General features: G+C 42.8%; 1 protein-coding gene across 1 annotated transcript in view; it reads left to right on the plus strand.

Moving 5' to 3' along the window:
• Positions 1 to 25,579, plus strand: part of CSMD1 (CUB and Sushi multiple domains 1) — a 1,889,718-nt gene extending 1,864,139 nt beyond the window's left edge. Inside the window, exons 59-71 of the mRNA XM_068531988.1 lie at positions 1,459 to 1,635; positions 2,276 to 2,455; positions 4,750 to 4,923; positions 5,212 to 5,385; positions 7,089 to 7,162; positions 8,171 to 8,282; positions 10,371 to 10,550; positions 11,828 to 11,872; positions 14,787 to 14,948; positions 18,010 to 18,122; positions 18,907 to 18,994; positions 25,194 to 25,326; positions 25,420 to 25,579. Of these exons, the coding sequence (XP_068388089.1) occupies positions 1,459 to 1,635; positions 2,276 to 2,455; positions 4,750 to 4,923; positions 5,212 to 5,385; positions 7,089 to 7,162; positions 8,171 to 8,282; positions 10,371 to 10,550; positions 11,828 to 11,872; positions 14,787 to 14,948; positions 18,010 to 18,122; positions 18,907 to 18,994; positions 25,194 to 25,326; positions 25,420 to 25,579 (1,772 nt within the window). The remainder of the gene's footprint in view (positions 1 to 1,458; positions 1,636 to 2,275; positions 2,456 to 4,749; positions 4,924 to 5,211; positions 5,386 to 7,088; positions 7,163 to 8,170; positions 8,283 to 10,370; positions 10,551 to 11,827; positions 11,873 to 14,786; positions 14,949 to 18,009; positions 18,123 to 18,906; positions 18,995 to 25,193; positions 25,327 to 25,419) is intronic.
• The last annotated feature ends 1,587 nt before the right edge of the window (positions 25,580 to 27,166 follow it).

Genomic DNA, 27,166 nt, shown 5'->3' on the forward strand with positions numbered 1-27,166 from the left:
GACTCGCACTCATACGTGTGCACGGTAACTGTGCACAGGAAATGATGAATCAGTATTTGTTGAATGGATGAGGAATTGTCTTGAATAGGCCAACAGCTTGGATTTTTGCAATGTGAAATTTTTATTTATGTCACAGCCATCAAAGAACTTTTGAGCTTTAGAGAATGTTAGGTATCGTCTGCTTCAGGATTGGTAAATATATCTCATCTCAAATGCCAACCGAGAAACTACTGAACAATCTTGTGTTAGAAGGGATTGTAAGTCCAAACCCAGACTCATCAGGGAAGAGGGTTATAATTGATTAGTTATGTCCGACGTGGGCACAGGTGTAGAAGCACCAGCACGTGTGCTTTTTATTTGTCAAACAAGATCCAGTCCAACCTGAGAGTATGTGCATTTTTTAACATAATATGATAGGGAATTCCCTGAACTTCCATTATAGTGGCTTTTACTTTGCAGTCTGTTTTCTTTCACATTTTTAAGAAGAGTGTGTCTTTATTCTCAAGGCTAGATTTGAAAGTGGAGCAGTTAAACAGGCAAGAGTATTTGCAAATACTTTGGTCATTCTCAGAAAAAGAACTCATGATACATTCTTGTTATTAAAATTCACATTCTTTGTATGTCTGCCTGTTGTGCATTATTGTGGGAGGCTAAGGAGGAAAAATAACCATCTTTATGGTAAATGGGTTTAACTGAAAAAGGCAAAAAACCTGTTATGGATTAAAATCTTCACCTTGATACACAGCCAGCAGCTGCTGAGTTTCCTTGTTCACTGACGAAGGAATACACATGATAGATACTCAGAGTGTAGATCTGTTACACTGCCCAGCATTAGCTGAAGTCTTCATGCCTGTACATGGCATTGCAGTCGTCTGGAGAGAGATTTAAGGTGCAGCCATTCCAAAGCCAGTTAACACAGCTGCCCGTAGATTGGGGAACATTGAGGAGACCTTTTCACAGAACAGCTTAAGTGTAGTCATTCATATTCCTCAGGTATCCCTTATTTTTAAAAATGAATTGTCCTGGAGATGTAAAATATGACCTGATTTGCCCAGGTTTTTTTTAACTCAGCTATTGCAAGAGGGAGACAATTCTGAGTCACTAATGTCATACAGACCCTTTAAAAGATCATGGTAATTTTACTGTTTGTTATAAACATGTTAAATCTCAGACTGCCATGGTTTTGAATTGTCAGTGCTTTAACTCATCTTTTAATCTGTTTGGAAGTAATGCGTTTTAGAAGAGATAATACAAACATGTAGCTTGCACATTTGTAACTCATCCATAAGAGAATGGCATGAGTCTTAAAGTAAAATATGTGTGAAAAGTTTCCCATGGTTACGTGTCCTGTGATTTTTGGAATAAATGCGCAGTCTGTTACCTCGACGGCCTTTGGCCTCTCAGGTTCCTCACGTGGTGACGGGTCTCTCTGTACGGCCCGGTTTTGTTCCCTCACAGCCGTGTCCTGTGGGAACCCGGGGACGCCCACCCACGGCATGATCGTCAGCAGCGACGGCGTCCTGTTCTCCAGCTCTGTGGTCTACGCCTGCTGGGACGGCTACAGGACCTCGGGGCTGACCACGCGGCACTGCACTGCCAACGGGACCTGGACGGGTACAGCCCCCGACTGCACACGTGAGTGGCCTGCTGTCCTGGTGGGTCCAGGGCATCCCACTGACGTCTACCTGACAGAGAAAATAAATTGATTTTATAGCGTTGTACTGATTTTTTTAATCCATAGAGAAAATGGGATTATATCATATCATACATATGTTTGATATTATGGCCATTTATTAAGCACTTTTAGATTTTTCTTCACTTTCTTATTTATATGGTTGAAAATGCTTTGCATGGCTGGTTGGGTTGGATATTGTAAAACTGAGGTCCAAGAAAGTCAAGGTTTGTTCTCTCTGTAGACCAGTTAGTCTGAGGGAAATGGGGCAGGTGCTTGGTTCTCTGATCTCAGCCTGTGCCTCTGTGCTTGACTTTATGGTGTGACCCCTCATCACGCCTAACCCAGGACTGGACATGGGTGCCAGCTGTCACCCGCACAGCCAACCACCAGTGGGATAGAAACAAGCGGTTCCAAACATGCAGCCTCCTGACCGCCGGCCAGTAAAACCGTCAAACAGAGAGAGGGGGGTGTTGCTGTAATAATAACACGCCTTAACCACTCTGAATAGCAGCTTAAGGAGAGTCACTTAAATAGAAACCGGGAATAAGTCATTTCATGATAATGTGTTTTTCCGACTCTTTTTTGTTCTTCACTTACTAGTTATAAGCTGTGGAGATCCAGGTACACTGGCAAATGGCATCCAGTTTGGGACAGATTTCACCTTCAACAGTACGGTCAGCTACCAGTGTAACCCCGGCTACACCATGGAACCTGCCACGTCCTCGACTATCCGCTGCACCAAAGACAGTGCGTGGAATCACAGCAAACCTACCTGCAAAGGTTTGTGTGTTTTACTCACGCATATAGAAGTCTTTATTGAGTTATGTTTTATTTCATTTTGCAAGCATCTCCGTAGACCTTGTATGCGCCAGGCATTCTTGTAAACTCATTCGCAAATATTAAATCACTTCATTTTCTTAATACTTTAATCTCCGCTTTACAGACGGGAGACTGACTCACAGAGAGTTTTAGTAAATGCTCAGGGTCACAGATCAGGGCTTGGAGACATCAGGGTTCATTGGCAGTCACACTCCCTCTGGAGTCTGTGCTGTGAACCCCAGCTTTGCTCTCTCTTGGTGAACGTGGCCGTGTTAAGTCTGTGGCAGATACGATGGGGACCGTTACCACGGGGATGTAGAGTCAGGTCAGAGAGAGAAGCCAATCATCAAACAAGGCAGGGTAGGGGCAGCGATTGTCAGCGCGAGACGTTCTGTGGGCTTTGGATGCGGAGACTAACGGCGCCACATGGTGTGGAGATGGTATGGAAAGATTTACGACTTGGACAGCAGGCTTTCCGGGGAGAGCAGAGCGGGCAGAAGGTGTCTGCGTGGCCTGAGGGAAGCAGGGGAGCCAGGGCGGTGACAGCTGTACCGGGGCTGGATGTGCACGGTTAGGGCTCTGCACCAGCACCCGAGGGAGCCCGCAGGCTCTTGTCAGCCGGGCCAGAGGGGAAGCGAGAGGGGAGGGTGTGGAAGCCGGCAGTGATCAGACATCAAAAAGGGGTGCCCTACTCTTTATTAGACGACGGACAGATAAAAACCGCGAGTTGAGAGCTGGAGCAGCAGGAAGCCTTAGTGAGGAAGGCGCCATGTTCCGAGGGCTCTGAAGGACACGTCGTTTGTGTGTTGTGAGCTTGTTGTGAGGCTCAGGTGAGACCTCCGCGCCCGACGGCAGTGTTTCCAACCCTGCTGGCCTGGGCGGTTCTGAGCGCGCCCTGGTTTCCTCCCACTAGAGGGTGAGGACCCCTGTCTTCCATCCTTCTGTCCATCTGCAGTTATTAATACGATCCTGCTGTGGAGCAGGTATCAAATGGATGTTTAATGAAGCTCACACAGTTGTGCTGGGACTATTGCAGCCACATGAGCTTGTTGATGGCACTTGTCCATAGATGTCAGGTCCCTGGGACTTCATATGTTTGTGTGGGTCTCTGTCCCTCTGTTTAGAATCTGTTGCATTAATAATACTTCCATGGCCAACCAGGCCCTTGCGGAAGAGACCTCTCTCTCTTCCTGAACTTTTCTCCCGCCGGCCGCCCTTGTCCTCCCCTCCGTGGAACCATGTCACTCGTCACCGTTCCCACCCGGGGGCCTTGCCACTTGACATCGTCTGTCTAGAGCCACGTTCCCCCAATCTTCACATAGGGATTCTCCAGAAATATTTGCTGAATAGACAGAGAGAAGGTTGAATGGCAAGAGAAGGGCCCATTTCCAGCTTCCGGCTGTGCGTGAGTGGTTCTGGGTCTGTGTGTCTTTCTCGCGTGCGAATGCCCATGAGAAACTGCAGGTGAGAAAATATAGGTGAGTCTTCCCTCCTGCTGCCTTCTACTGCCTGGACTGTCATTGGCAAACCTCCTCCAGTGTGAAAAGTCTGGAAGCTCTTGGATCTTCAGGGAAGCTTTTAGACAAGGCGTCTTAGAATAATGGCTAGAGTGGGAAAGGTGGACGCCAGCACCAGCTGGGGAGTCACTCGTGAGAGCGTGTTCTGGCCCGAAGCTCCTAGACTGTGATAGAACACTGGCCAGTGGTTTCTTACAGAATCTTCTTCAACCGTGCAATCACTGGTTTTTAATTCTTCAGCAGATGGATCAACAGACTATGTCTTTTGGAAATTATATGCTATCTTTATATAAAGAAAAAAATACAGATAGAGGGAGAAATTCTTACCATCTGTATATATAAATTCAAAAGTCTGTACTCATGTCATGGGACCACGTTCTGACTGGATTTGTCTCTGGTAAATAACATAAAAAGACATAAATCGAACAGCAGTCTTTCTTTCTTTCTTGGTCTTATACATATTGAGACTGTTGTGTTTAATCCCACACTTTCTTTTACAGTGTGATATCTTTTGACTTTGCTTGGCTTTTATGGACTTGATCTAAATTAATGAAGAAATATTGGAGAAAAGTTTTATTATTTTGATTTACTGTCTTTCTCAATAATCTTCTATTAAAAAATTCAGCCCTTTGTAGATGTCATTTGCAACGCAGGCAAAATTAAAATGTGAGTCATTGGTGTATTATGGTTGTGGTGGAAACTCTAGAATGTTGAATCCCATGTGTTCTCTGGAAACAGCTGTCACGTGTGGTCAACCTCCTCCAGTTCAGGATGGGAAAGTGGAAGGATCAGATTTACGCTGGGGCGCCAGTGTGAGCTACAGCTGCGCCCAGGGCTTCCAGCTCTCTCACCCCGCCATCCTCTCCTGCGAAGGCCGTGGCGTGTGGAAAGGAGAGGTCCCCCAATGCCTGCGTAAGTCCTCTGGGAGATCCGGCTCCCGGTCACGTTTGCAAATCACCAACATGCACACCCTCGGTTACAGTCTGAGGAAAAGAGCCTGTGTGATTTATAGCCACGTTACAATAGGTAAAAATTCCAATTTGAGACTACACTGCCCAAGGGCAGATTCTGTCCTTTTCATCATTTGTTGGTTTAATAGTGATACCTAGAGATTTAACGGAAACTAGTTAAACACGTTTAATAGGTTAAGCTAATCCAGGGACACAGAATGCGAACCGACGTCTTGGTTGTTTTCTACAGCTGTGTTCTGTGGAGACCCGGGCACCCCCGCTGAGGGACGACTCAGCGGGAAAAGCTTCACCTATAGATCTGAAGTCTTCTTCCAGTGCAGATCTCCCTTCATCCTGGTGGGGTCGTCACGGAGAGTCTGCCAGGCGGACGGCACGTGGAGTGGCACACAGCCCACCTGCATCGGTACTGATGACATGACAGCCCTGAGGGGCTTGGGGATGAGGACATTTCATTCTAAAACTGGACCATCTGTGGGCACATAGATAACGTTCTTGTAGGTAATGCTCCGCATAGGCACTAATCAGCTACACTGATGGGCAGCCTCTCTTAAATCATGCCAGCTGAGTTGGCAGTTCATGTTACAAGTCGCCTAAAAATCGCTCCCAGAGTCTATTCTCTTACCCCAGTCCCTCTGTCTCCTGCCCATCTCAACCGACAGCTGCGTTCTTTAGGGGAAAGAGCGCTTTGCAGAAGCTGCCGCTATTGCTGTGGCACCAGAGGGACGCCTGCTTTCCTGTCCCCCTGCCCCGCACTAAACTGTCTGCACTGCTGGCCACGGTAGAGAGGGCTGCAGGGACACTCGTGCTCTGTTGACTTTCCAACATGAAAATGAAACTTCAAGTCAGAAGACACTCTGTATGTGGCCTAATCCCTCGTTTTTAGACCTAATCTCTGTCTCATAGAAAGGGTTCAGGTAGAAATTACAGTGGTCGAAAGTCACTCCGTCAGCGGTGCAGAGACCTCCATTCTCCACTCAGGTCTCAGTGGAGACCTCCATTCTCCCCTCAGAGCCCTCTTTTCTAGCTCCCCCTGCAGACTCCAGGCGACGGCTGGGGTCATTCTGCTTGCCCGGCTCTCCTGAGCACAAGACACGTAGCAAGCAATTAATGATTTATATCCTCGGTTGTTTTCTAAGAAATTAAGTGATATCTACTTAATACGGTTGTTTGAGCTCGCTCTTGTGGCACTTAAGAGGTGCCAGGGGTACATTTTTGCACTGAAATCTGAAGATGTTTTAAAAAACACTTTGTCCTTTGTCATTACATTATTTACTCATGTGTATGTACATTTTTGTATGTTAATTTATGAATGATTTTTTCAGTAAAAAATACATATTCAAGAACCAAAAAAAAATACAGTGTTAGAAATAATTTCATTGAAGCACTGCCTTTTCTAGTTAATGTTTACTGCCATTTGGTTTAGACTATTGCTTTACTGTAGCTATTTCTGAAAAACTTAAAAAAAAAGGTTTTTCTTCCCCTGATAGATTAGTTTCTCTTGAAAACATACTTTTTAAAAAAAGTTATCTATTTTGTTTTCCCACTAGCAGTGGAGAGCAGCCATAGTAAAGCTGAAGTGCTCGCTGATGGCTGAAATACTACATTTTTTGGAAAATTATCACTGTTGGTCTACTATATGCTTCTGTTTCTAAGCATTAAGTATATTACTCATTTTGGAATCTTGAAGAAAATTAGTTCAGGACATTTGGAGTAATGTAATATATGGCCAAGGGAGATGGTAATTAATTAAATCCTTAAAAAATGATCATAATAGATAATTATTGAAGATAATATACTATTAACCTACCAATACATCAGTAGAGAAAAATTAAACCAGAGAATGGAAAAGAATGTGCTTATTCTGATATAGAAAATTATACACAGAGCAATTCAGAGTCTGGTAAAGCACTAAAAATTAATATCTAAAGAAAATATCTGAAAAAAAGGCAAAAATAGCAATTTAATTTTAAACTTTTGTGCAAAACATCTTGCACATTTGACAAAACACAATTTTCTGAATTTCATAAGACCTCTTAGTAAAAATGTTAGAATCCCTGTAATAACCATATCTGGTTCTCTAATTTTTGTTTTAATTGTGAATTTCAGACCCTGCTCACAACAGCTGCCCAGACCCCGGTACCCCACAGTTTGGAATACAGAATAGCTCAAGAGGATATGAGGTTCTCCATTTTTATTTCACCATGTTTTTCTCTACGTTGAAATGAAACTGATACTTAAACATATGTGTGTTTTTATGTACCGTGTTTGATTCAAGTTATATTTGCCCAAACAAAATCCATTCAGAGAGGATTTCTGCTTGTTATTTTAACTGTCAACACTGAGATAACTGTATGTATCTTATTCACACAGTATTAACTGCTATATTAATTTCTATTTGAAAGCATGCATATTTTTGTATTTTTTTGTCTGCTGAACTGACACAGCAAATCTCAAAGCAGGGTGACTTGCCACTGAAGAGCTACAAATAAAAAGACCCCATTTGGTGACCTGATAGAATAGGTGAATAGTATTAAATTCTAGAGACAAAAACAGGAGAAGAAAATGGATTCAGGCCCCATAGTCTAGGGTTCCTGTATGGTATCTCTTCTCTGGGTGATCGCTCATAACTCTTAAGAGTGGTTAACATGCTCAATATTGAATATTTTGAATGTTCATTTGACTTTTTAAATAAAAAGTACATTAGCATGAATATTGGAGAAATACCTAAAGATGGAAAGTAATGAAGCTTGAAATACAATGTTTCAGCCATCTTGAGTTATCGAGTGACTTCAGGGGTCTCTGATCAGATGGCTTTGAAAGCCAGAGCTAAATGTGCACACTCTGTTCAAGCTGGGGATCCTGTTAATTTAGAATAAACGTCCTTTTTCTTCAGCCACTTCTCCCTGTTCTTCCTGAAACTTAAAATGTTCTCGTTTGATTGGCCCCTTCCTGACGGCCTTCGTACACCCTGCCGAGGACGTAGGGTAAAGCCAGCACGTTTTATACTGGGGCTCACACGTGGCCTTGAAGGCTCAGGTAACATCTTCTGGCATACAGACACGTAGTGCAAATATATCGGAACACTGGAAAATACTACATGTGTCTGTCGTTCTCACTGGCTTACCATCAGAAACCCAAGTTTTGGTCACCCCTGGTTTCAGCAGTTCCTCACTGGGTTTCCCCTCCAGGTTGGAAGCATGGTGTTTTTCCGGTGCAGAAAAGGTTACCACGTTCAAGGTTCTACAACGCGAACCTGCCTGGCGAACCGGACGTGGAGCGGCATCCAGACAGAGTGCATCCGTAAGTGCGACCCCTGCTGGAGGTCGGCAGGAACCTGCCTACTCTCCAGCGGCTGGGGAGTGTTTTGCCTTCCCGGGAAATAATGAGGAACTTATTTTTGTTTGTTTGATTGTTTTCAGTTCCCTAAACTCCTGTTTCTCAAAGTTTGATTCCCTGGAACCAGCAGCAGCATCACCTGGGGTTCGGCTGAAACGCAGATCTTGAGCCGGATCCCATCCAGACCCACAGGACCTGAGGCTCTGGGGGCCGGGGGAGGGTGGAGTGCAGAAGAGGGAGGGGTCCAGTCCGTAGCTCCCAGGCCCTCCAGGTGATACCGAGGCACTTAAGTCTGAGAAACTGCCCCAAACCAGAGATCAGTGTGGATAACATAGCTAACATTCACGGAGAGAAAACCTCCTTGTGCTATTATTCTCCTAGTATGTCCATCTCAGGTTATTAAAGATCATGTGATACGTCAGCATATTAATAGAAACGTTTGAAGCGTTCTTTTCGGGGTCTGTATATGAATCGATCATTCAAATAGTTACTTAGGACCAAATTTTATTCTGTGACTTAATCATGAGAATCAGGCGAAATGTTGTATGAATGATTAGCAATTAACTTTTCATCCTTTACCAATTTAGTGCGACGTAGTATCTCTTACTAGGTTAGACATAAAGACAAGTACAATGTTACACAAAAATCTTCTAATAGTATATAAGGTGTGATTTTTGTGTATCTATGTATCAGTATTATAAGATGTATATTTATTTCAGAGGTATCATCTCTATTCTGAATCTCTACTCAAATTATATATGTGGATATTCTATAGAGAGAGATTATATTGATACACACGTGTACATCTATGTATGTATACACACATATGTGTCTGTGTTTGTGTGTGGAACTAACAGGTCTTCATTACCTTGAAACTTTGCTGAAGTGCAAAATATTAGGATACTTAAAATGATTGCATTCATGATTTTAATAATGTAAACTTATAATAATCGACCAAGGGCTTCCCTGGTGGCGCAGTGGTTGAGAATCCGCCTGCCAGTGCAGGGGACACGGGTTCGAGCCCTGATCTGGGAAGATCCCACAGGCCGCGGAGCAACTGGGCCCGTGAGCCACAACTACTGAGCCTGCGCGTCTGGAGCCTGTGCTCCGCAACGGGAGAGGCCATGACAGTGAGAGGCCCGCGCACCGCGATGAAGAGTGGCCCCCGCTTGCCGCAACTGGAGAAAGCCCTCGCACAGAAACGAAGACCTAACACAGCCAAAATAAATAAATACATAAATACATAAATAAATGAATGAATGAATGAATGAATGAATGAATTCCTTTAAAAAAAATAATAATAATAATCGACCAAGTACTTTGACACATAACTGCACACTTTATAAAGAATAAATTGAGATCTAAACATTACAACCTTATTTACTCCTAAATGATATTTTTAAAGGTAATAAGAATCTATATTTCAATTAATTTTCTAAACACACATCGAATTATGACCAAAATTAATTATTCATTTAACTGAGCATTAAATTTTCTAGTTGCCGTTGGACAAAAATCAAAGCATATTTAAAAATACACTTTAATGTGTATGTGTTTAGTTTAAAGTACTGCTCTTTTAATAAAATTTAACATATTATTTATATTAATAGTATGTCAGAAGTGTTTATTTTTTTCAGAAGTGTTTATTTTAAAGCTATGATTTCTATTCTAAATTTCTACACATAATTACACACATATATGTAGAGAAGGAGATAGATGATAGATAGATAGATAGATAGAAAGAAAGTTAGATGATAGATATCAATAGATAGATAGGTGGATAGATAGAGGGAGTGAGAGAGAAGGAGGAGGACAAGCAGAGGGAGGGAGGGGAGGGGAAGAGAGAGAGAGAGAGAGAGAGCTGGCAAACACGGAGGCTTTGTTGTGCTGAAAGCTGCAGCGACCAGAATGTTGGTGATATGTACAGCTCCTGTATTCTCAGTTTTAAATGGTAAACTGATTTCATAGCCATTTCCAATTTTTTTGCTGTATTTCCTTAGACACATATGCTAAGGCTACAGTGGACTACTAATGGATTAAATCCCATTTCAGCTCACGCCTGCCGCCAGCCTGAAACGCCAGCCCACGCGGACGTGAGGGCCATCGACCTCCCCACTTTTGGTTACACCTTAGTGTACACCTGCCATCCGGGATTCTTCCTCGCGGGTGGATCTGAGCACAGGACGTGTAAAGCGGACATGAAATGGACAGGGAAGTCACCTGTCTGTAAAAGTAAGTCACTGGTGAGAAGTGAAAGTGGGTCCCTGCAGAGCAAGGATGAGTGTCAGTTGCCCATCAGGCTAGTGTCCAGGTTTAAGAGCCACAAGAAGTAGCGTCTTGGAAGCAATGTCCGTCACCCCAACCAAATCCGTGCTTAATGTGTGTGAGCTGTGTGTATGCGAACATGTGTGTAGTCAGTGTTGGCTACAGTAGTGGCACAGACTAAGGAGATGTGCAGATTTCATTATTTGCAAATCACATTTTAAGGCAAAGAGAAACACATTTTGAGTTAAAAGGAAAATAATATACAGTATATTTTTGGAAAATGTATTTTTTAATGAAAATGGGCAAATATCACCAAATATTGGTGAATGTATAAAATTAAGTCTGCTATTTTTGAGACTGCAAGCTATCTGGCGGTGAAATATAAGTTTATGTGTTCTTGACATTGGTTCTGCTTTTTAAAATTACAAAAGCAATAACACGGAAATGATGCATTAATGAACTCACAAACTTGTGTATTTGCAAATAAGAGTAATAACTGAGTCAGATTTGATGGCAGCTAACCGTTCCGGTTCTCCACCAAACCCTGCTTAGTCATGCAGCGAGGACTAAGCAGCACAGACAGAATTACGGAGTGTGATAAAGCCCCTGCCTTCAGCTTTAGTTTCCTGGAGCCTGTCTGTAGCTCTCACGTTAGGAATTAAGACACTTATGTTTCCTTTGCCCCTCTCTCTCAGAAATAGCAAAATACACACTTTAAAAAAGTGATAATTTGTGGTTTGATGCAAAACTATAAAAGCAAAGAGATTATGAGTTAAATCTAAGTTGATAGACCAAGTTAAACATTCTGCAGGGAAATACTTTGATGTTATTGACTGTTAACTTGTGAGTTCACTGATTGGGTTGGGGACCTGGAAACCTGAGAAGGGTTATGAAGTCATAGTGATTTTTTGTATATTACCTTTCAGTTGGGGGCAGTAGATCCCAAACAGGAGTGACAAAGGGGTATAAACACCCTCATTTACAAGGCTCTCTGTTGTAACACACTAAATGCAAATGCGCATGTCAGATCCAGATTGATTTCCACTACGAAACTCAGTTTTCCCACAAAAGCAAAGGCTATTCTGCTGTGAATATAAGGGTTTAAAATGGATATGTGTAAGATATTCCTATTTTGTGCATTCAAGAAATCTGGAGAAAGGAACATTGCTTCAATTTGACATTTTTTCAAACTTATTCGAAAATAAATGTTTTTTGAAAGTGATAATTTGTCTTTTTACTTGTAGGTAAAGGAGTGAGAGAAGTTAATGAAACAGTTACTAAAACTCCAGGTTTGTATACCAGAACAGTTATAGATTTAAATCAAATAAAGTGATTTGTTCTCTCCTATACTCTGTGCAGTGAAACAAATTTTAACATGCAAATTTCTGATTCCGTTAGTTGATGAACAAGTTAATGCTTCAGTTATTTAAAACACCAAGCCTACACAGATTCCTCTTTCTCTCATAACTGTGGTTTGTTAATGGAACAATACTTAAAAGGAAAACCTTTGTCCTTGTCACATGCTGTTTTATTAAAAGGTGCCTTAGGCATTTTATAGGCAGAAATGGACATCAAATATTGACCCAGAATGTGGTATAATGGAGAGCCTTATAAAGAGGGTTGTGATTCTTTCCTCCAAATGAGGAAGTTACAGTAAAGGACGCTTTATGACAGCATCAGCTGTGAATTCGAGCAGTTCAAATGCGGGGCTCCATTTTTTTCCCCAAGTATCTCTGTAATTCAGACATCCTCTGCCTCCGAATATGTTAATTATCGCTTTTTGTTGTGTGTGGTACCTTGCTTAATGCATGCCATAGCAGATGGGAAAGATGCAGTTTTATTTCCTAACGAAGATGTTCATTACTACAAATCACCTGGCCTATTGTATCTATGTTATAAATTTAGAGAATATTTAAACAATACAATGTGTCCCCAAATTATAATATAAGTCAAACTTTAAAAAAAAGTTTAACAGAAACAGAAAACATTTATAAATATATAAGGTCCCTTTTCTGGGGTTTTCCTTACTCAGGTTTTCGCACTTGTTTCTCAGACATAAAGCTCCGTTCGAGGATCAAAGGTGGAAAGAGTATGTGGAATGCTATGGTTAAGTAACAGTGCTGGGTTTTGCATTTAATTCTTAGATGAGGCAAAAAGTTCCAACATAGTTAAAGGAATCCATCCAGTGTACACCGTGAAGTATAAAATCTACCTTAAAAAAAACCTTCTGGAGTATTCTATGTAAATGTTATTTATACATATCAAATACAGAAATCAACGCTCTATACAGGCAACATATTCTTCAATAAAACGACACAGTCGTTGGTGCTGCTGGTGGTGCTGGTGCTGGTGCTGGTGGTACTGGTGGTACTGGTGGTGGTGCTGGTGGTACTGGTGGTGGTGCTGGTGCTGGTGGTGTGTTTGTCCTGTTCTGTTTGCTGCGGTGGTCGTGAAAAGTCTGCAGGCTCTTTCTGAAGCTGCAGACACCCCGTCAGCGTGCCTTACCCTCTCTGAAGGGAAGTGCTGATTCAACAGGGGTCTTTGTGTAGGAGGCACAATCTAGCACCTCCCCGTCGGTGGTTACAGTACACTGCAAACCACCAGCAACAGGTCAGAGGACAGAGACCCGAAAAGATCATCTTCCACGTCCCCGATGGTCACAGCGGGACACAGACCAGCCACTGGGCAGACCAGCCAGGCCGACCCACTCGGATCCACCAACGAGAGGGACCTAAGTGCGAGGCCCAAACAAGTGCGTTCACAGCTCCAGTTGAGTGTATGCGTTCTGATTAGGGAAAGCAATCTTGACGTTGTTTTAAAGGCTGTTTATTTTAGAAAAGGCTGACAAGGCATTCGGGGCTCGCTGATTAAGAGTGTGGCTCAGTGATGCTGCTGATGACGGGCAGACCTGTTCAGTGTCACTGGTCAATCAGCAACTGTGTCAGATGCCTGTGTCATAGCTCCGCTTCAAACTTACTCAATTTTTAAAATTATTTTTATTAGGAAGTTGGGTCCATCAAAGCCATAGGAAGTGATGACATCTGTTCTTCAACTCTTCTGTCACTAGGTGATGTCTTGTAGGATCAGCCTGTCTGGGAAGACGGGCAATGGGACTGGAAAGAAAAGGGACGCTATGCTTTGTCCTCCTCACCTGTTGCCATAAGTGCATTTGCTAAAAAATATGTTTAGGGAGACACAAATCTTTCTTTCCACCTAGGAAGTCCAACAGTACGTTCTGACCAGTTCCACTCACGGTGGATCTTGTCCAGTTAAACAATTTACACACGTCATGAGACAAAAAGCAAATAGAAATGTAGTGGCATCATTGATGTAGATTTATCTCAATTACCCTGTAAAATTTTATATCAATATTGTAAAAGTATCAGGATTTTATACATATTTATTAGCAGAAATGTGAAAAATCATTTTGTTTCTAACCAGTGAAAAGAGAGAATAGCTCAATAATCTTTGCAAGAATTCCTGTCCCAGATGACTTGTAATGTTTTAAGAAGACTTTCTGCCTTTTGTTTCTGAACTTAAAAGATGCCATCTGACATCATTTAATCTAGCTTTCTTACCAACACTGGACTATTTTTTATAAGGAGATTAAAGAGTAGAAGAGAGAGATGAGAGACTGGCTCTACTTACAAAATAAAGACCTCAAGAAATAAAATATCTTTGTCTTCATATGCTGGTCTGTGCAGTCATGGTGGTGCTTTGAAACGCAGGCTTTCTGAGGGCAGAAGGCTCCTGACAGATGCTGTCAGTTTTCTGAGCCTCCTAAGTCTTTCCAAAGTAAGTACACTTAGATATTAAATGGAGTATCAGTAGTGATCTTCCAGGTCAGTTTAATGTATTTATTAAGCCTGATACAATCTAACCTAATACTGGGAGTCCCACTTCACCCTACACTCTGGCCTTGCCAGACCTGGTAAAATAGGTGTGTGCTGGCATCTACAAGATTTTTCCGACCAGGTGACAGATGTGTATTTGCATCTCACAGTACTGTCCCTGGTCCCTGCTCCCTCCTCGGGTCATCTGATTTTTACCCCTGCTGTGCAGGGACACGCAGGTAGACCATCTTTGTCTTCCTCACTGTCACTGCTGTGCTGTCTTACTGAACAACGTTATACCTTCTGTGTATTAGGATATCTAAATGGAATTTTTCTGTGGGTGCTAACAGTCATCTTTTCTCCCCCACAGTTCCTTCAGATGTATTTTTCATCCATTCAGTGTGGAAGGGATATTATGAATATTTAGGGAAAAGACAGCCTGCAACCCTAACCGTTGACTGGTTCAACGCAACAAGCAGCAAGGTGAACGCGACCTTCGTTGAAGCCGCCCAGGGGGAGCTGAAGTTGGCAGGTAGGTGCCGAGGGGTTTCATTAACCCCGACGTGAGCAGGGGCAGACCCTCCGGCTTCTCGCAGAGAGGGCACCAACGCGTGTTAAGTGCTGGTTAACGTTACCTTGGCTTTGCATCTGCTGCGTCGCACTGGATCATCTCAGTAACCACGACAGGGTGGTACTACTGTCTCATTTTAAAGATTACAAAACCAGTACAGAAAAGTGAATTACTGAGCTCAAGGTGACACACAGATCGTCTTAAGTCAAAGATGTAAGATTTATGTCCAGATATTCATGTCTCCAGAATTCATTCTTTTGCTGTTCTCTCTCTCTCTCTCTCTCTCTCTCTCTCTCTCTCTTTTAACTCACTTGCTCCTGGTGAGTTTTTATTGATGTATCTCAGTTAATAAAGCAATAGCGCTGATTTATATGCCAGACACGATTTTAAGTGCTTTATATACATATTGTCCTTTTCGTTCTTACATCCATCTTGTGGTATATTCTTATTAAACACCTTTTTTTTTTTTTTTTTTTTACTGATTAAAAAAGAGAGACACTCAGGGAAATTCAGTGGCCTTGCTAAGTGGATACGACAGAAGTAGGATTTGAGCTCTGCCATCAGAATCTCAGCGATTAGAATCTCGAGCTCAGGCTCTCAACCAGTAAGACACAGAATTACCTTCATGCCTGAATCTAGTGCGTTTTGTTTTTTCAGTTATCTCACTTCTGACAACCATGTGCCTTTTTCTATAGACTGACTTCTGAAGGGATCAGACTCTGAGTTGTCCACAAGCCCCAGCACTGGTTCTGAACACCAAGGGGCCCCCAATGGCACGCACACACTCACTAGTTACTAGACAGACACAGATTCATCTCTAGAAAGTATGAGAGCAGGTCAGGACTCCTCCCCATCCCTCACGTCTCACTTTCCTGCTTCCTTGGATGGGAAAACATCTAAAAATGGTACACATACTCTGGATTTAGGAAAAGAAAAATAATTCATACGCAAAGATTTTTAAACAGGTACATATTTATGAATTCGTAGTCCAGGGGCCCCAAAATTGCTTTGCATCTTGACCCTGTGAATGTGTAAATGATTTAGACCAGGTGCTCAAATCTGGTCCTGTGTCAGAATAAACTGAGACTTTGTAAAACATTCAGATTTCTTAGGCTCACCCATCTCCTTTAGATATTATTTCTCTTCGTGGAGTTTGGATTTTTTTTTTCCCAAAGAAAATGCTCTAGTGTGATTTTGATGCAACTGATGTCTGTGGATAAGTGTTGGAAAATCTCTCGTTTGGATTTGGGAAAGCGGGTGGATCAAGGGTTGTTCTGGCTGAGTCCCAAGTGGATACAAGTCCACCTGCCATGTGCGTTCTGATGAGGAGGGGGTGTGGAAGAGGAAGGGAAACTAACATCCACGGAGGGCCAGCTGGGGCCCTGGTGGTCTGCTTAGTGCTCTCATTTAATCACCGTAAAAGTTGCCTAATACATAGTTTATTTCTGCTGATAGTATATAGAAGTGGGGTTCAGAGTTTTAGAGGTTAAACTGGATGCCAGAAACACAGAGCTGCTGATGGTGGGCATGATGGAGCCCAAAGTCAAGTCCTTAGGTGGTCGTTCTTGTCCGTGGGTCCCCTTCCATCCTGTGTGATGGGCCAGTGGAGACTCTTTCTGCGATGTTAGAGTTTCACTTCTCTAATGGGAGTTGCTGGGAATGAACTGCTGGAGTCCCTGAAGCGAACAGCGTGATTTTCCCTTGAACCTGCCTCTCTACACAGAAGACACTTGGGTTCATTATTGTTATTTAATATCTGTTTGTTTCTTTGTTTCTTTACTTATTTATTTAGTTCCTCCTCTGAGTAGGGAACTAGCCGTAGCTGCAAACACATTCTCCCCCTTGCCACACCGTGACACCTCGGGGCAATGCCACTCAGCAGTCATTCCGAGGAGCTTATGAGTAGCTAAGAGGTGTGACTGTCAGTCACTTCACGCCCAGGGTCTCGCGGGCTTCACAAGTATGTCCGTCACACTTTGGCCACCCTGCTGCTCATTTCATTTTAGTAAGTGCAATTCATCTGCATAAGTAGCTATATTTGGGGTTACTGTTATGGTCTCTCTTTTTTTATATTGATTTAGAAATATTTATTTTTTTCCCATGTTGAAATTTTATGATAATTTTGTACTAACTCCCCATGTGTCTTTTCAACATAGTTGTCTTTATCACAATTGTCATTTTTTAGTGATTCAATATTTTTTTTAATAAATTTATTTACTTTTGGCTGCATTGGGTCTTTGTAGCTGCGCGCGGGCTTTCTCTAGTTGCAGCGAGTGGGGGCTACTCTTCGTTGTGGTGCGTGGGTTTCTCATTGCGGCAGCTTCTCTTGTTGCAGAGCACGGGCTCTAGGCGCGCGGGCTTCAGTAGTAGTGGCACGCGGGCTCAGTAGTTGTGGCTCGCGGGCTCTAGAGCGCAGACTCAGTAGTTGTGGCGCACGGGCTTAGTTGCTCCGCGGCATGTGGGATCTTCCCGGACCAGGGCTCAAACCTGTGTCCCCTGCATTGGCAGGAGGATTCTTAACCACTGCGCCACCGTGAAGCCCATGATTCAAGATTTTTATAGATGAATTTCCATTTAAAGTTATTATAAAATATTGGCTATATTCCCTGTGCTGTGCAATGTATTCTTGTAGCTTGTTTAGTTCATACACAGTAGTTTAATCCCCTAGGTTATGGTCTCTTTTTTCCTACATACTCCTGTCCTCAGAAGTGAGTAAAATATGAATAAAATGCTGGGTTTAAAAAATTAATTAACTGAATGCATATTACTTTTGTTCTTTCTGTGGGGTAAAGATGTTGAATTGAGTGAAATAGATGATAAAGATAAGACAAGGACTTTCATAAGAAGTGATTTTTAGGAAAAAAGTACTGAAGCTAAAATTTAAAAATAAAAATATTAAATCTCTGTGATTTAAAACATTATCGTCTCTGTACCATATTCCAAATCAAATGGATCGAATGCCTGCATTACTGACTCATAAGCATTCCCACGTTGTAAGAATAACCCCCTGATCGTTTCCTAGGCGTTTACAAGAAGGAAGAGGCCCACTTACTTCTGAAAGCTTTTCAGATTAAAGGCCCAGTGGACATTTTTGTCAGCAACTTTGAAAACGACCCCTGGGGGCTGGATGGCTACGTGAGTACTCCCTGGGCGGGGGTTTCTAATCACCTCGTCTGCGCAGCGCTGGGGGCGCCTGGGGTGATTCCTTTCCGAGAGCACCTGGTCAGGTCCTGTCTGCCCCGTGAAAACTCAGCCGGCCCTCATCCCAGCTGCGTGGCCACTTCACCCCTTCACTGTATGATGGAAGAAACCTGTCTCTGAAATGAGAAACAAACTGGCCAGGAGCAAATGGGCTGTTCCTGCCAGAGAGCTTAGATCCAGACCACATCCCACCGTAAGGGTGGGGACCAAACTCCTTCCAAGGCCACTGGTAACCACCCCGAAAGTTCTAAAAGGTAGCATCCCCAGATAAACAGAGATTTAAGACACCCCCTTCACTTTCTTCCTTGCAAGTTAACCCTTTGCTTCTGCTTTAATTCATCATCTAACTCGAGGGTAAACGGCCTCACGTGAGGTACACGAGGCAGTAGTTGTGACACAGCGAGTTTTACATAATGTAGGTTCTGACGTAATTCATATGCGTGTCTCCCCGTTTACCAAGGGTACTTAACCTATATATATGTTGTAAAAAACTACTGTTTTTGAGATCAAAACAAGAGAGAGAATTTATTTGTTAGTTGAAGTTCATGTCTGTATTTTTCAATTTCTAACTATAAGTGGGTCACTTGAAGAAATGACAAATATTTTTAAATAGTTAACCTTTACTTTCTAAATAGAAATAATATTTATATTATGATAAAAGAAGAGATTATCATTAATCCTTGTTATGCATTGTTTTTTCCTTTTCATGCGTTATCAGGTATCATCTGGACTTGAAAGAGGAGGATTTACTTTCCAAGGTGACATACATGGAAAAGATTTTGGGAAGTTCAAGCTGGAAAGGCAAGGTACACTGCACTTACGTTGTTTTTCAAAGCAAATATCAGGTTGGCTTTCAGCTGATTAAGCTGAGTGTGGTGGAAAGGGCATGACTCTGAAAGAAACAGAAACAAAAATAATGGAAGAGACTCACATATTTTACAGCTGGATGAAAAAAAAACCCTTCTTTTGAATAGCAAAATAGACAATATCAGCTGCAATAAATATGCCAGACATGGAATTAATATACAAAGAGATATTTTGAAATAAGGGAAAAAAGCAAAGATGAAACACAATTAAAGAATAAACTACATTACCTTAAGAAAATTATAAGACTAACTAAAATGTCCAACAAACTATGAAAAGATCTTTAACTTCAAAAATATGTATTATGACAACAAAGATCATTTTCAGCTATGAGAATGCCAGCGTTTCTTAAAAGTGATTTGGGGTGGGCAGTAGAAACAGGCACCTGGGTGTTCATTTTGGTGGGTGTATGAGTAGACGTGTACAGTTTGACGGTATTCTTTCATCGACAGGTCGATCCCTAAAATTTTAAATCAGACAAGGGTGACCATTATTTTTTGCATATTCAGGTATGTCTACAGCAGGACTACTTTAAATAGTTGAAATTAGAAATAATCTGTGTATCTCACACATCTATCATAAATAAATTGCTTACATCAATAATTTTATACAATGTGTTACATTAAAGAGAAAACAATTTAATTCAGTATATTTCATTAAAGAAACAATGATAACATATGACGTAGAAAGGTGTTCACGACTTAGTTATGAGAAAAAAGTTTGCTCTAGACAGACAGACGGGGCAGCTATGCCTGTTTTCCTTCTTTATCTCTTTCTCAAATACTTGATTACGTCTCAGTAATCAGACAAGAAAAGTGTATGAAGAACAATCACTAGATGTGAAGCTTACCTCATCTATGTGCTAGTTTTGTAATCCAGGATGAATTATAATATTCTTGAGCCTATTTCTTCATCTGAAATCTCAGTAGAGAAGTCAGTTCCTGGTTGCTGTGAAGATTAAGAGTCAATATGAGGGTTTGTTTTGTGCTAAAGCTCTTTTCACACATGTCTTTACTTGTGTTGCTACTAACACAGATGAGAAGGTGCATGTTTTTGTAATGAGATGAGCTCCGCATTTCTCCTGAATAGTATCGACTACTTTATACTTTACTTACGGAATGCTACTAACATTAATTTTATAGAGAGGAATATTGCTATGTAGGATTTGATGCCAGAGCAACCTGTCAGAGGAACATGAGTGTAATATTTGGTGATGATTGTCACTGATGAATTCATTTCATAAAACTTTTATTGGGGACTTCCCTGGTGGCACAGTGGATAAGACTCCACGCTTCCAATGCAGGGGGCCCGGGTTCGATCCCTGGTCAGGGAACTAGATCCCACGTGCATGCTGCAACTAAGAGTTCGCATGCCACAACTAAGGAGACCTGGAGCCGCCACTAAGGAGCCTGACTGCCACAACTAAGGCCCGGTGCAACCAAATAAATAAATAAATACATAAATATTAAAAAAAAAAAACTTTTATCAATATACTGGGGGATTCCAAAGGAAATATATACCAACCTGTATAATATCATGCTTAAAAAACAAAAAACTTGACCAAAAGGGACATTTAATCATAAAATACTCTAAATCCACCTTTCCAAGCTAAGAACTTTTAAATAGAAGAGCTTTAACTTACAATGTCTGTGATGGCTGAGATGATGTTTTAAATGGGGTTGTATTATTTTGAGATAATGAAATAGACCAACACTAATGATGGGTCAAGTTTTCTTTTGCTCTGAGCCAAACCCTGTAGTTATTTGCCCTCCTTTCTCCCCGATGCACACGCTCTAGTAATTTTGTCTAAGGACACCCCAGCAAGCTGTGCACGATACTCTGTGGATGTCTGCGTTTACTCATCCAGTGAGCCTGACCCAAACCGTCACTTTGCTATTGCAAATTTTCTTTGCATTGCCCCATTTCTTTTTAATCTAACAAAATAACAGCTTGCTTTAACAAGTAATCTTTCTTCTCATGTGATGATGAGCTTACTGTCAGGAAAAACAATTTGCCTCACAAAATAATTTGAATCACAAGCGAGTCTCCCATTCAACTAATTAGAAACGTCTATGTTTAAGTAATACTTCAACAGCAACCATTCATTTAAGAGTTATGGCTACACTCTATTTTTATGGTTAAAAATAAACAACCTCTTAATTGTCTCCAGTCAGTAGATAAACTGGAAAAAAATGTGATTATCATTAAACGGACACTAAACCAAGTTAGTTTGAAAGACAACTCTGATGCAAAAACTTGTGTAAGAAACTGAAAAATAAATTGGTTTTCCCATTAAAATTGAATCCCCTTCCCCAAATATACACAATCAGAATGGGAGAAGGTGCAAGCCATGTATCTAACAAGGGACTTGTGTCCAGAATGTATAAACCCTTACGGCTAAACAGTACATAGGCAAATTACCTAACTAAAACATTGGCAACGAATTTAAATAGACATTTCAACAAAGACACAAAAATGACCAATAAGCCAATGAAAAGATCCTGAACATCATTAATCATTAGGGAGACACAAATCAAAACCACTTCACACCCACCAGCACAGCTCGGATCCTAAAGACAAGAAACCAGTGGAGGCAAAGCTGTGCAGAAACTGGAGCGCTCGTACTTTGCTGATGGGAAAGTACCGATAAAAATGGCGCAGCTGCTGTGGAAAACAGCCTGGTAGTTCAGGTAGGTAAAACATGGCGTAACCACAAGATTCAGCAGTTCCACTCCAACATGTATAGGCAACAGAACTAAAAACATGTTCACACAAAAAACTAGTACACGAATGTTTATACCAGCGTTTTCCCTAATTGTCCAAATGTAGAAACAACCCAAATGTCCATCAACTAATGAATGGAGCAACAAAATGTGGTGCATCCACCCAATGGAATATCATCTTGAAAACATTATGCTAAGTAAGAGAAGCCGTTCACCAGAAAACACATATTGTATGATTGCATTTATATGCAGTATCCAGAACAGGTGAATCTATATAGACAGAGAGTGGATGAGTGGTTGCCTAAAGCTGAGGCTGGGGTACGGAGGATGAGGAATGACTGTAAGGGTACCGCTTTCTTTTAGGGAGAACAGCAGTGTTCTCACATAGATTGTGGTGATCCTTGCAGCACCAAAACCCCCAAGTTTTAATAGTAAAAAAACCCCTTGAATTGTATGTATGCATTGAAAGGGTGAATTCTGTAGTATGTGAATTTCTTTCAATAATGCTCTTTAAAAAAATTGAATGGCTCAGCCTATAATGTGAAAAGATGCTCACCTTCATTCTTAAGACGTGGAACTGAGAAAATAACTACACGCTGTGTTTGGTTTATTAGCGAGTAGTGGTAATAATAGGAAAGGAGGGGCAATGGAAGGAAAGGAGGGAGGTGGAGAGGGAGGGGGAAGGAGGGTGGCAGGTAGGCGGGGTACGGCCATCCAGGTGCCTCCTAAGACAGTGGTTGGAGTGAAACTGGGACCCCAGTTTGGAGAGCAAGTAGGTAAGACTTAGCAACACTACAAGTTACACATTCTGCTAGGCAATGATTCTACTGCTTAGAATTTATCCTGTATATTCAGACTCCTGCTGATGTATCGCTGTAGAAAAAGAATTTCATGGCGGCATCATAGAAAAAGACCTAGAAATGGCCTAAACGTTCTTCAACAGTAGACTGGCTAAATAAATTCTGGCATAGCCAATTAATAGAATACTGCACACGTGAAAACAATTAAATTCATATGCACAGATGGAAGAAACTCACAAATATATGGTTAAGTTTAAAAAGCCAAATACAAAAAACGTAAATAGTATCCCCATATTTTAGGAAAGTAAGAAAAGAGAAACAATCACATATATTAATAGTACATTATGAAAAGGACACTAAAACACAAAAGCAAAAACAAACACCTCGTCAATCATAAAGAGGAAAACTAGTGTAAAGGGCAAGGAGTGACCCTTTATTTCCATCGTCTTTATAGTATTTGTTTCTGTATCCGCTTATGCCCTTTTAATTAATATCATGTGCATGCATTACCCTTTAAATTATTAAAGCACAGGTAAATAATTGAAATTAACTAGGAGCTCCAGACAGCATAATAGTATCAGAGTAAAGTCAGGAGTTTAATTCACAAAGACCTTTTATGTCGCCCTGTGTTATGATGTGAGGTCTCCTGCGGCAGGTCCATTATCCAGGATTTTATTAATTGGAAGTCTGATATCTATTATGGCCAAAAATATATAGTCTTGTTTGCAGGTAACAGAAAATAGCTTTCGTTAATTTAAGCAGGCTACAAATTTATTAGAATGAGGCAAAGAGATGCACAGAATTATAAACACTTGGAGAATGAGCCATGGTAATTTATGGAAACCGTCGGATGTTGAACTACTCCAAAGACAGTACCATTTTTTCATTCCTCAAATATGTATTGAGCAACTGTTGTGTTCAGGTTCTACTGTAGTCCCCGGGCACTCAAGAGGAAAGCTGGCCAAAAAACTGCCCTGGCGTAATGCAACTTACATTCTAGTAAATGTGGGTCCTGGGAAATTTTTGCTACGTGCCACGCATTGTTCTAAGTAGTGGAGATCTGACATTTAACTCTCACGACAAAACCATGGAGTTGGTGCCCTTTGAGCCGCACCGCCATTTCTCCCTGCTGGACAGCGCCACCCCTGGTGGCTGCGTGTTTCTGCTGCGCGCTGCCCCTGGACTGGCCGGTGGTGGCTGGAAGCACCACCAGGGAGCGCTTGATGTGGTCCCCAGGGCTCTAGCCCCACCCCACCCCAGCCACACCACAGCCTCAGGACCCAATTCTAAACCGTCTTAGGAGCCTCTGCATCACTTGTGCCAAACTCGATGCCTGGGGGCGGCGGGGAGCTTCCCATTGGCTTAACTCTGCTCACATGCCCATCACCTGGATGCTGAGATTTAGGAGAACAAGTGTGTGGCGTTTTCCCCTTGCATGGCAGCTGGTGAATGCATCTGGAAATGAAAAATTAAATCTGATTCATGTGTGCTGATACAGAAGGATCGCCAAAAGATATGGTTAATTTACAAAGTGCCAACATCCAGGATAAAATACATTTATATTAGACCTGAGGGTGGTAGGGAGTAGCATAATCCTGCGTCTGTTGAAGGAGATGACAAATAATATTTTTAGGCTTTTATGTGAAAATTCAAGATTTTTTTCTTTAAAAGCCTATTTAATTATTTTAAATATTTGATTGTTTCTTTGTATCTGTGGTTTGTAAAAAAAAAAAAAGAAAGAAAGAAACAAGAAACATCCCATAAATTCTGGATATATACTTCTAAAACAAGGTCAGCTTCTTTCTAACAACTCTGCTGTATTCAGATGACCCCAATCATAATTGATCACTAACGTGCATTGAGTGGTTCCATGCAAGTAAACCAAATACATTTCAAATTGCAGTTTATAAGTAAATTCTTCAAGAATCAACTGCATTATTTGGCAATAAATGCTTTCTGATTTGAATTTTTAATGTTTGCATCTTTCTCAATGTCGTGCATGTATCTGCCACTGCACAGATACGGAGAGTTAATGATTATATCACCTTCGTGATGTTTTGAGATGTTTACGCCTGCCTTCCCTTCTAATTGACAGAAATCATATTTTTGTGTCCGCATAGAAGCCTGCTTCATAACACCGAGTTGCATTCTTTGATCATTTCTAAACTCTGTAGTGAATTTCGGAATCTACCCAAATAAAGGGAGATGGCACCTTGATGCTCACCTACATGAGTGTGACGCCCTCTTTATAGAGAGCTGGGCTCTTTATGTAACTTCAGTGGCACATCTTGCTGAGGCTGCGTCTCAGAGCAGGAGGCAACAGGAGACACTCGCCGTCCCGTAGAGAGACGCGGCCGCGCGCACGCGGTGTCCGCAGCCCCGGGGGAGGTCGGGCGACGGCGCCTTTGCCCCGCGCGCAGGGCGGACGCGAGCCTCTCCCAGTGTCGCTGCGCGTCAGCGAGCGGGAAGCGGGCTGCGCGTCTTCGCCATCGGGAAGGTGGGCCTCCGGAAGGGAGCCCCGGCGGGTCCGCCGTGTGCACGCGCTCCCACGCCCGCCGCAGAGCGCCCCGGGCAGGCTCGGGGCCCGACTGCAGGGTAAAGGCTGCTCTCTCTTCCAGGCGCCCGAAGCTCGGCTCCAGACCCCGCGCGCCCCCAGCGCGGCGCCAGCAGCGGCTCCGTCGCGGCCGCCATCCTGGCCCCGCTCTCCGCGCTCGTTCTCTCCGGGCTCGCGTTTCACCTCCACAAGCACAGGTAACGTGGCGACACCGCGCTCGCGGGCGTCGCGGCTCCTCCTGAGGCCCTGCGGCCCTGACCGCTCGTCCCCCCTTTGCCTCTCGCCCGCAGAGCGAGGCCGAAGGTCCAGTACAACGGCTACGCCGGCCACGAGAGCAGCAACGGGCAGGCCTCCTTCGAGAACCCCATGTACGACACGAACTTGAAGCCCACCGAGGCCAAGGCCGTGCGCTTCGACACGACCCTGAACACGGTGTGCACCGTGGTGTAGCGCTCGGGCCGGCCGCCCGTAGCCACTCCTCCGACGCGGACGGCGGGGACCACAGGGGCCACAGGGCCTCCCTCGCCCCGCTGCCCCGCCGCCGACGGACCCCGTCCGGGAAGCGGCCCCCGGCCTCCCCTCCCCGGCGGCCTCCGGGCGCGGTGACAGACGGTAGCACCGCGGTGTGGGTTTGGTTTGTTTTTCTCAATCCCCATGAATACGAATATTCTGGAGAAAAAAAAAAAAAAGCCCTCTTGAAGAAGACCCCTTTCTGATAGACGCACACACCTGCAGACGCTTCACGCCGTCCCTGCCGAGACCGAGACCGGACGAGCTTCGAGGGACCCGCAGTCACCTCGGGGTCCATCCCCAGGGCCATCTGCAAATTTCCCACTCAGCTGTTCTCTTGCAGAAGTTTTGATGCACAATTTTTTGCACTAGTGTGTTCTGAATGACTAAGATTCTGATAAATAAACTATTCACACGGGGTTTCCACACACTCTCCATTGTATATAAGCTGTCAAGCTAAGCATCCCACCCGCAGGGTTTAGTTGGCGCGTTAGAAAAAGAAAACACAGCCCCAGTTAGGGCACAGGTTTTAAAAGGAAAAAGAGTATTGAAGAGATTTATTTTATTATTGCTTTCTTTTAGCTTCATAGATGTGCTGAATTCACTGAAAATGTCCGATGAGGAAAAAAAGAGGCCTTTTTATTTCCCACGTGTTTTCTTTAGTCCTGTCACCTCCCGTGATCGTCGCTCTCACGCTACTTCCGAGCAGGTTTGCAGCATGTTCTGTTTGCCGTGTACAGATGTGAATAGTAATTTATTTTAGTCGCTCACACTCAGAACCTGTGGGTTTTGGCTCACAGCACGGTCTTCCCTTGCGCATTGTGATTTTTTCCTTTCGCTGCCATCACTGGTATCGCGTTGAAGGACAGTGAACCACAGTAGCCCCGGAATATAGTGGAAAAGGTTCAGGATCAGAATATCAAGTGTTCCTTTAGAGGCGAGGAAAAGTCACACCCACTCTTCTTTCCCGATGACGTAATTTATGTATTACTTAGTCTTTTGTTTCATGCTTTATAATTCCAGATGGAAAGAAAATTTCAGTGACTTTTCAAGTTTAAAATTCATCATAGGTAAATTATGAATTGCAGTATAAATAAAATAGGTGTGATTCCAATCCCCACGTGGATAAAATCCAAACACGAAGTAGAAGATGCGGCAATGAGAATTCAAAAGTGAAAAACAAAACAAAGAAGTCAAGATCACAGCTCATTCTTTCAGAAGTTTCGATCTCAGCATCTTAGTCGCTCTCACCCACTGGGCGCCCACTGTTCTGTTGCCTGTTTGAAGGGGCACAGCCGTCAGGAGGCACGGCCAACCTCCTCTGGTTCCCCCGGCCTTTCACACCCCACAGCGTTGAACTCCAGGGTAGTGTGCTGAGTTCTCTGCTCCTTGCCCTCTGGCCAAGCTGGCCACAGGACCGAGATCTGTTTTGCAGCCTGGAGTCCTTATGGCTGTTTCTCCTTAGACCAGATGAGGTCAGCCAGAGCCAAGCTCCTAACACACCCAGGGAGCCGAAACAAAGAGAAA

The sequence above is a fragment of the Eschrichtius robustus genome, chromosome 21, assembly GCF_028021215.1.
Source record: "Eschrichtius robustus isolate mEscRob2 chromosome 21, mEscRob2.pri, whole genome shotgun sequence".
Classification (NCBI taxonomy): domain Eukaryota; kingdom Metazoa; phylum Chordata; class Mammalia; order Artiodactyla; family Eschrichtiidae; genus Eschrichtius; species Eschrichtius robustus.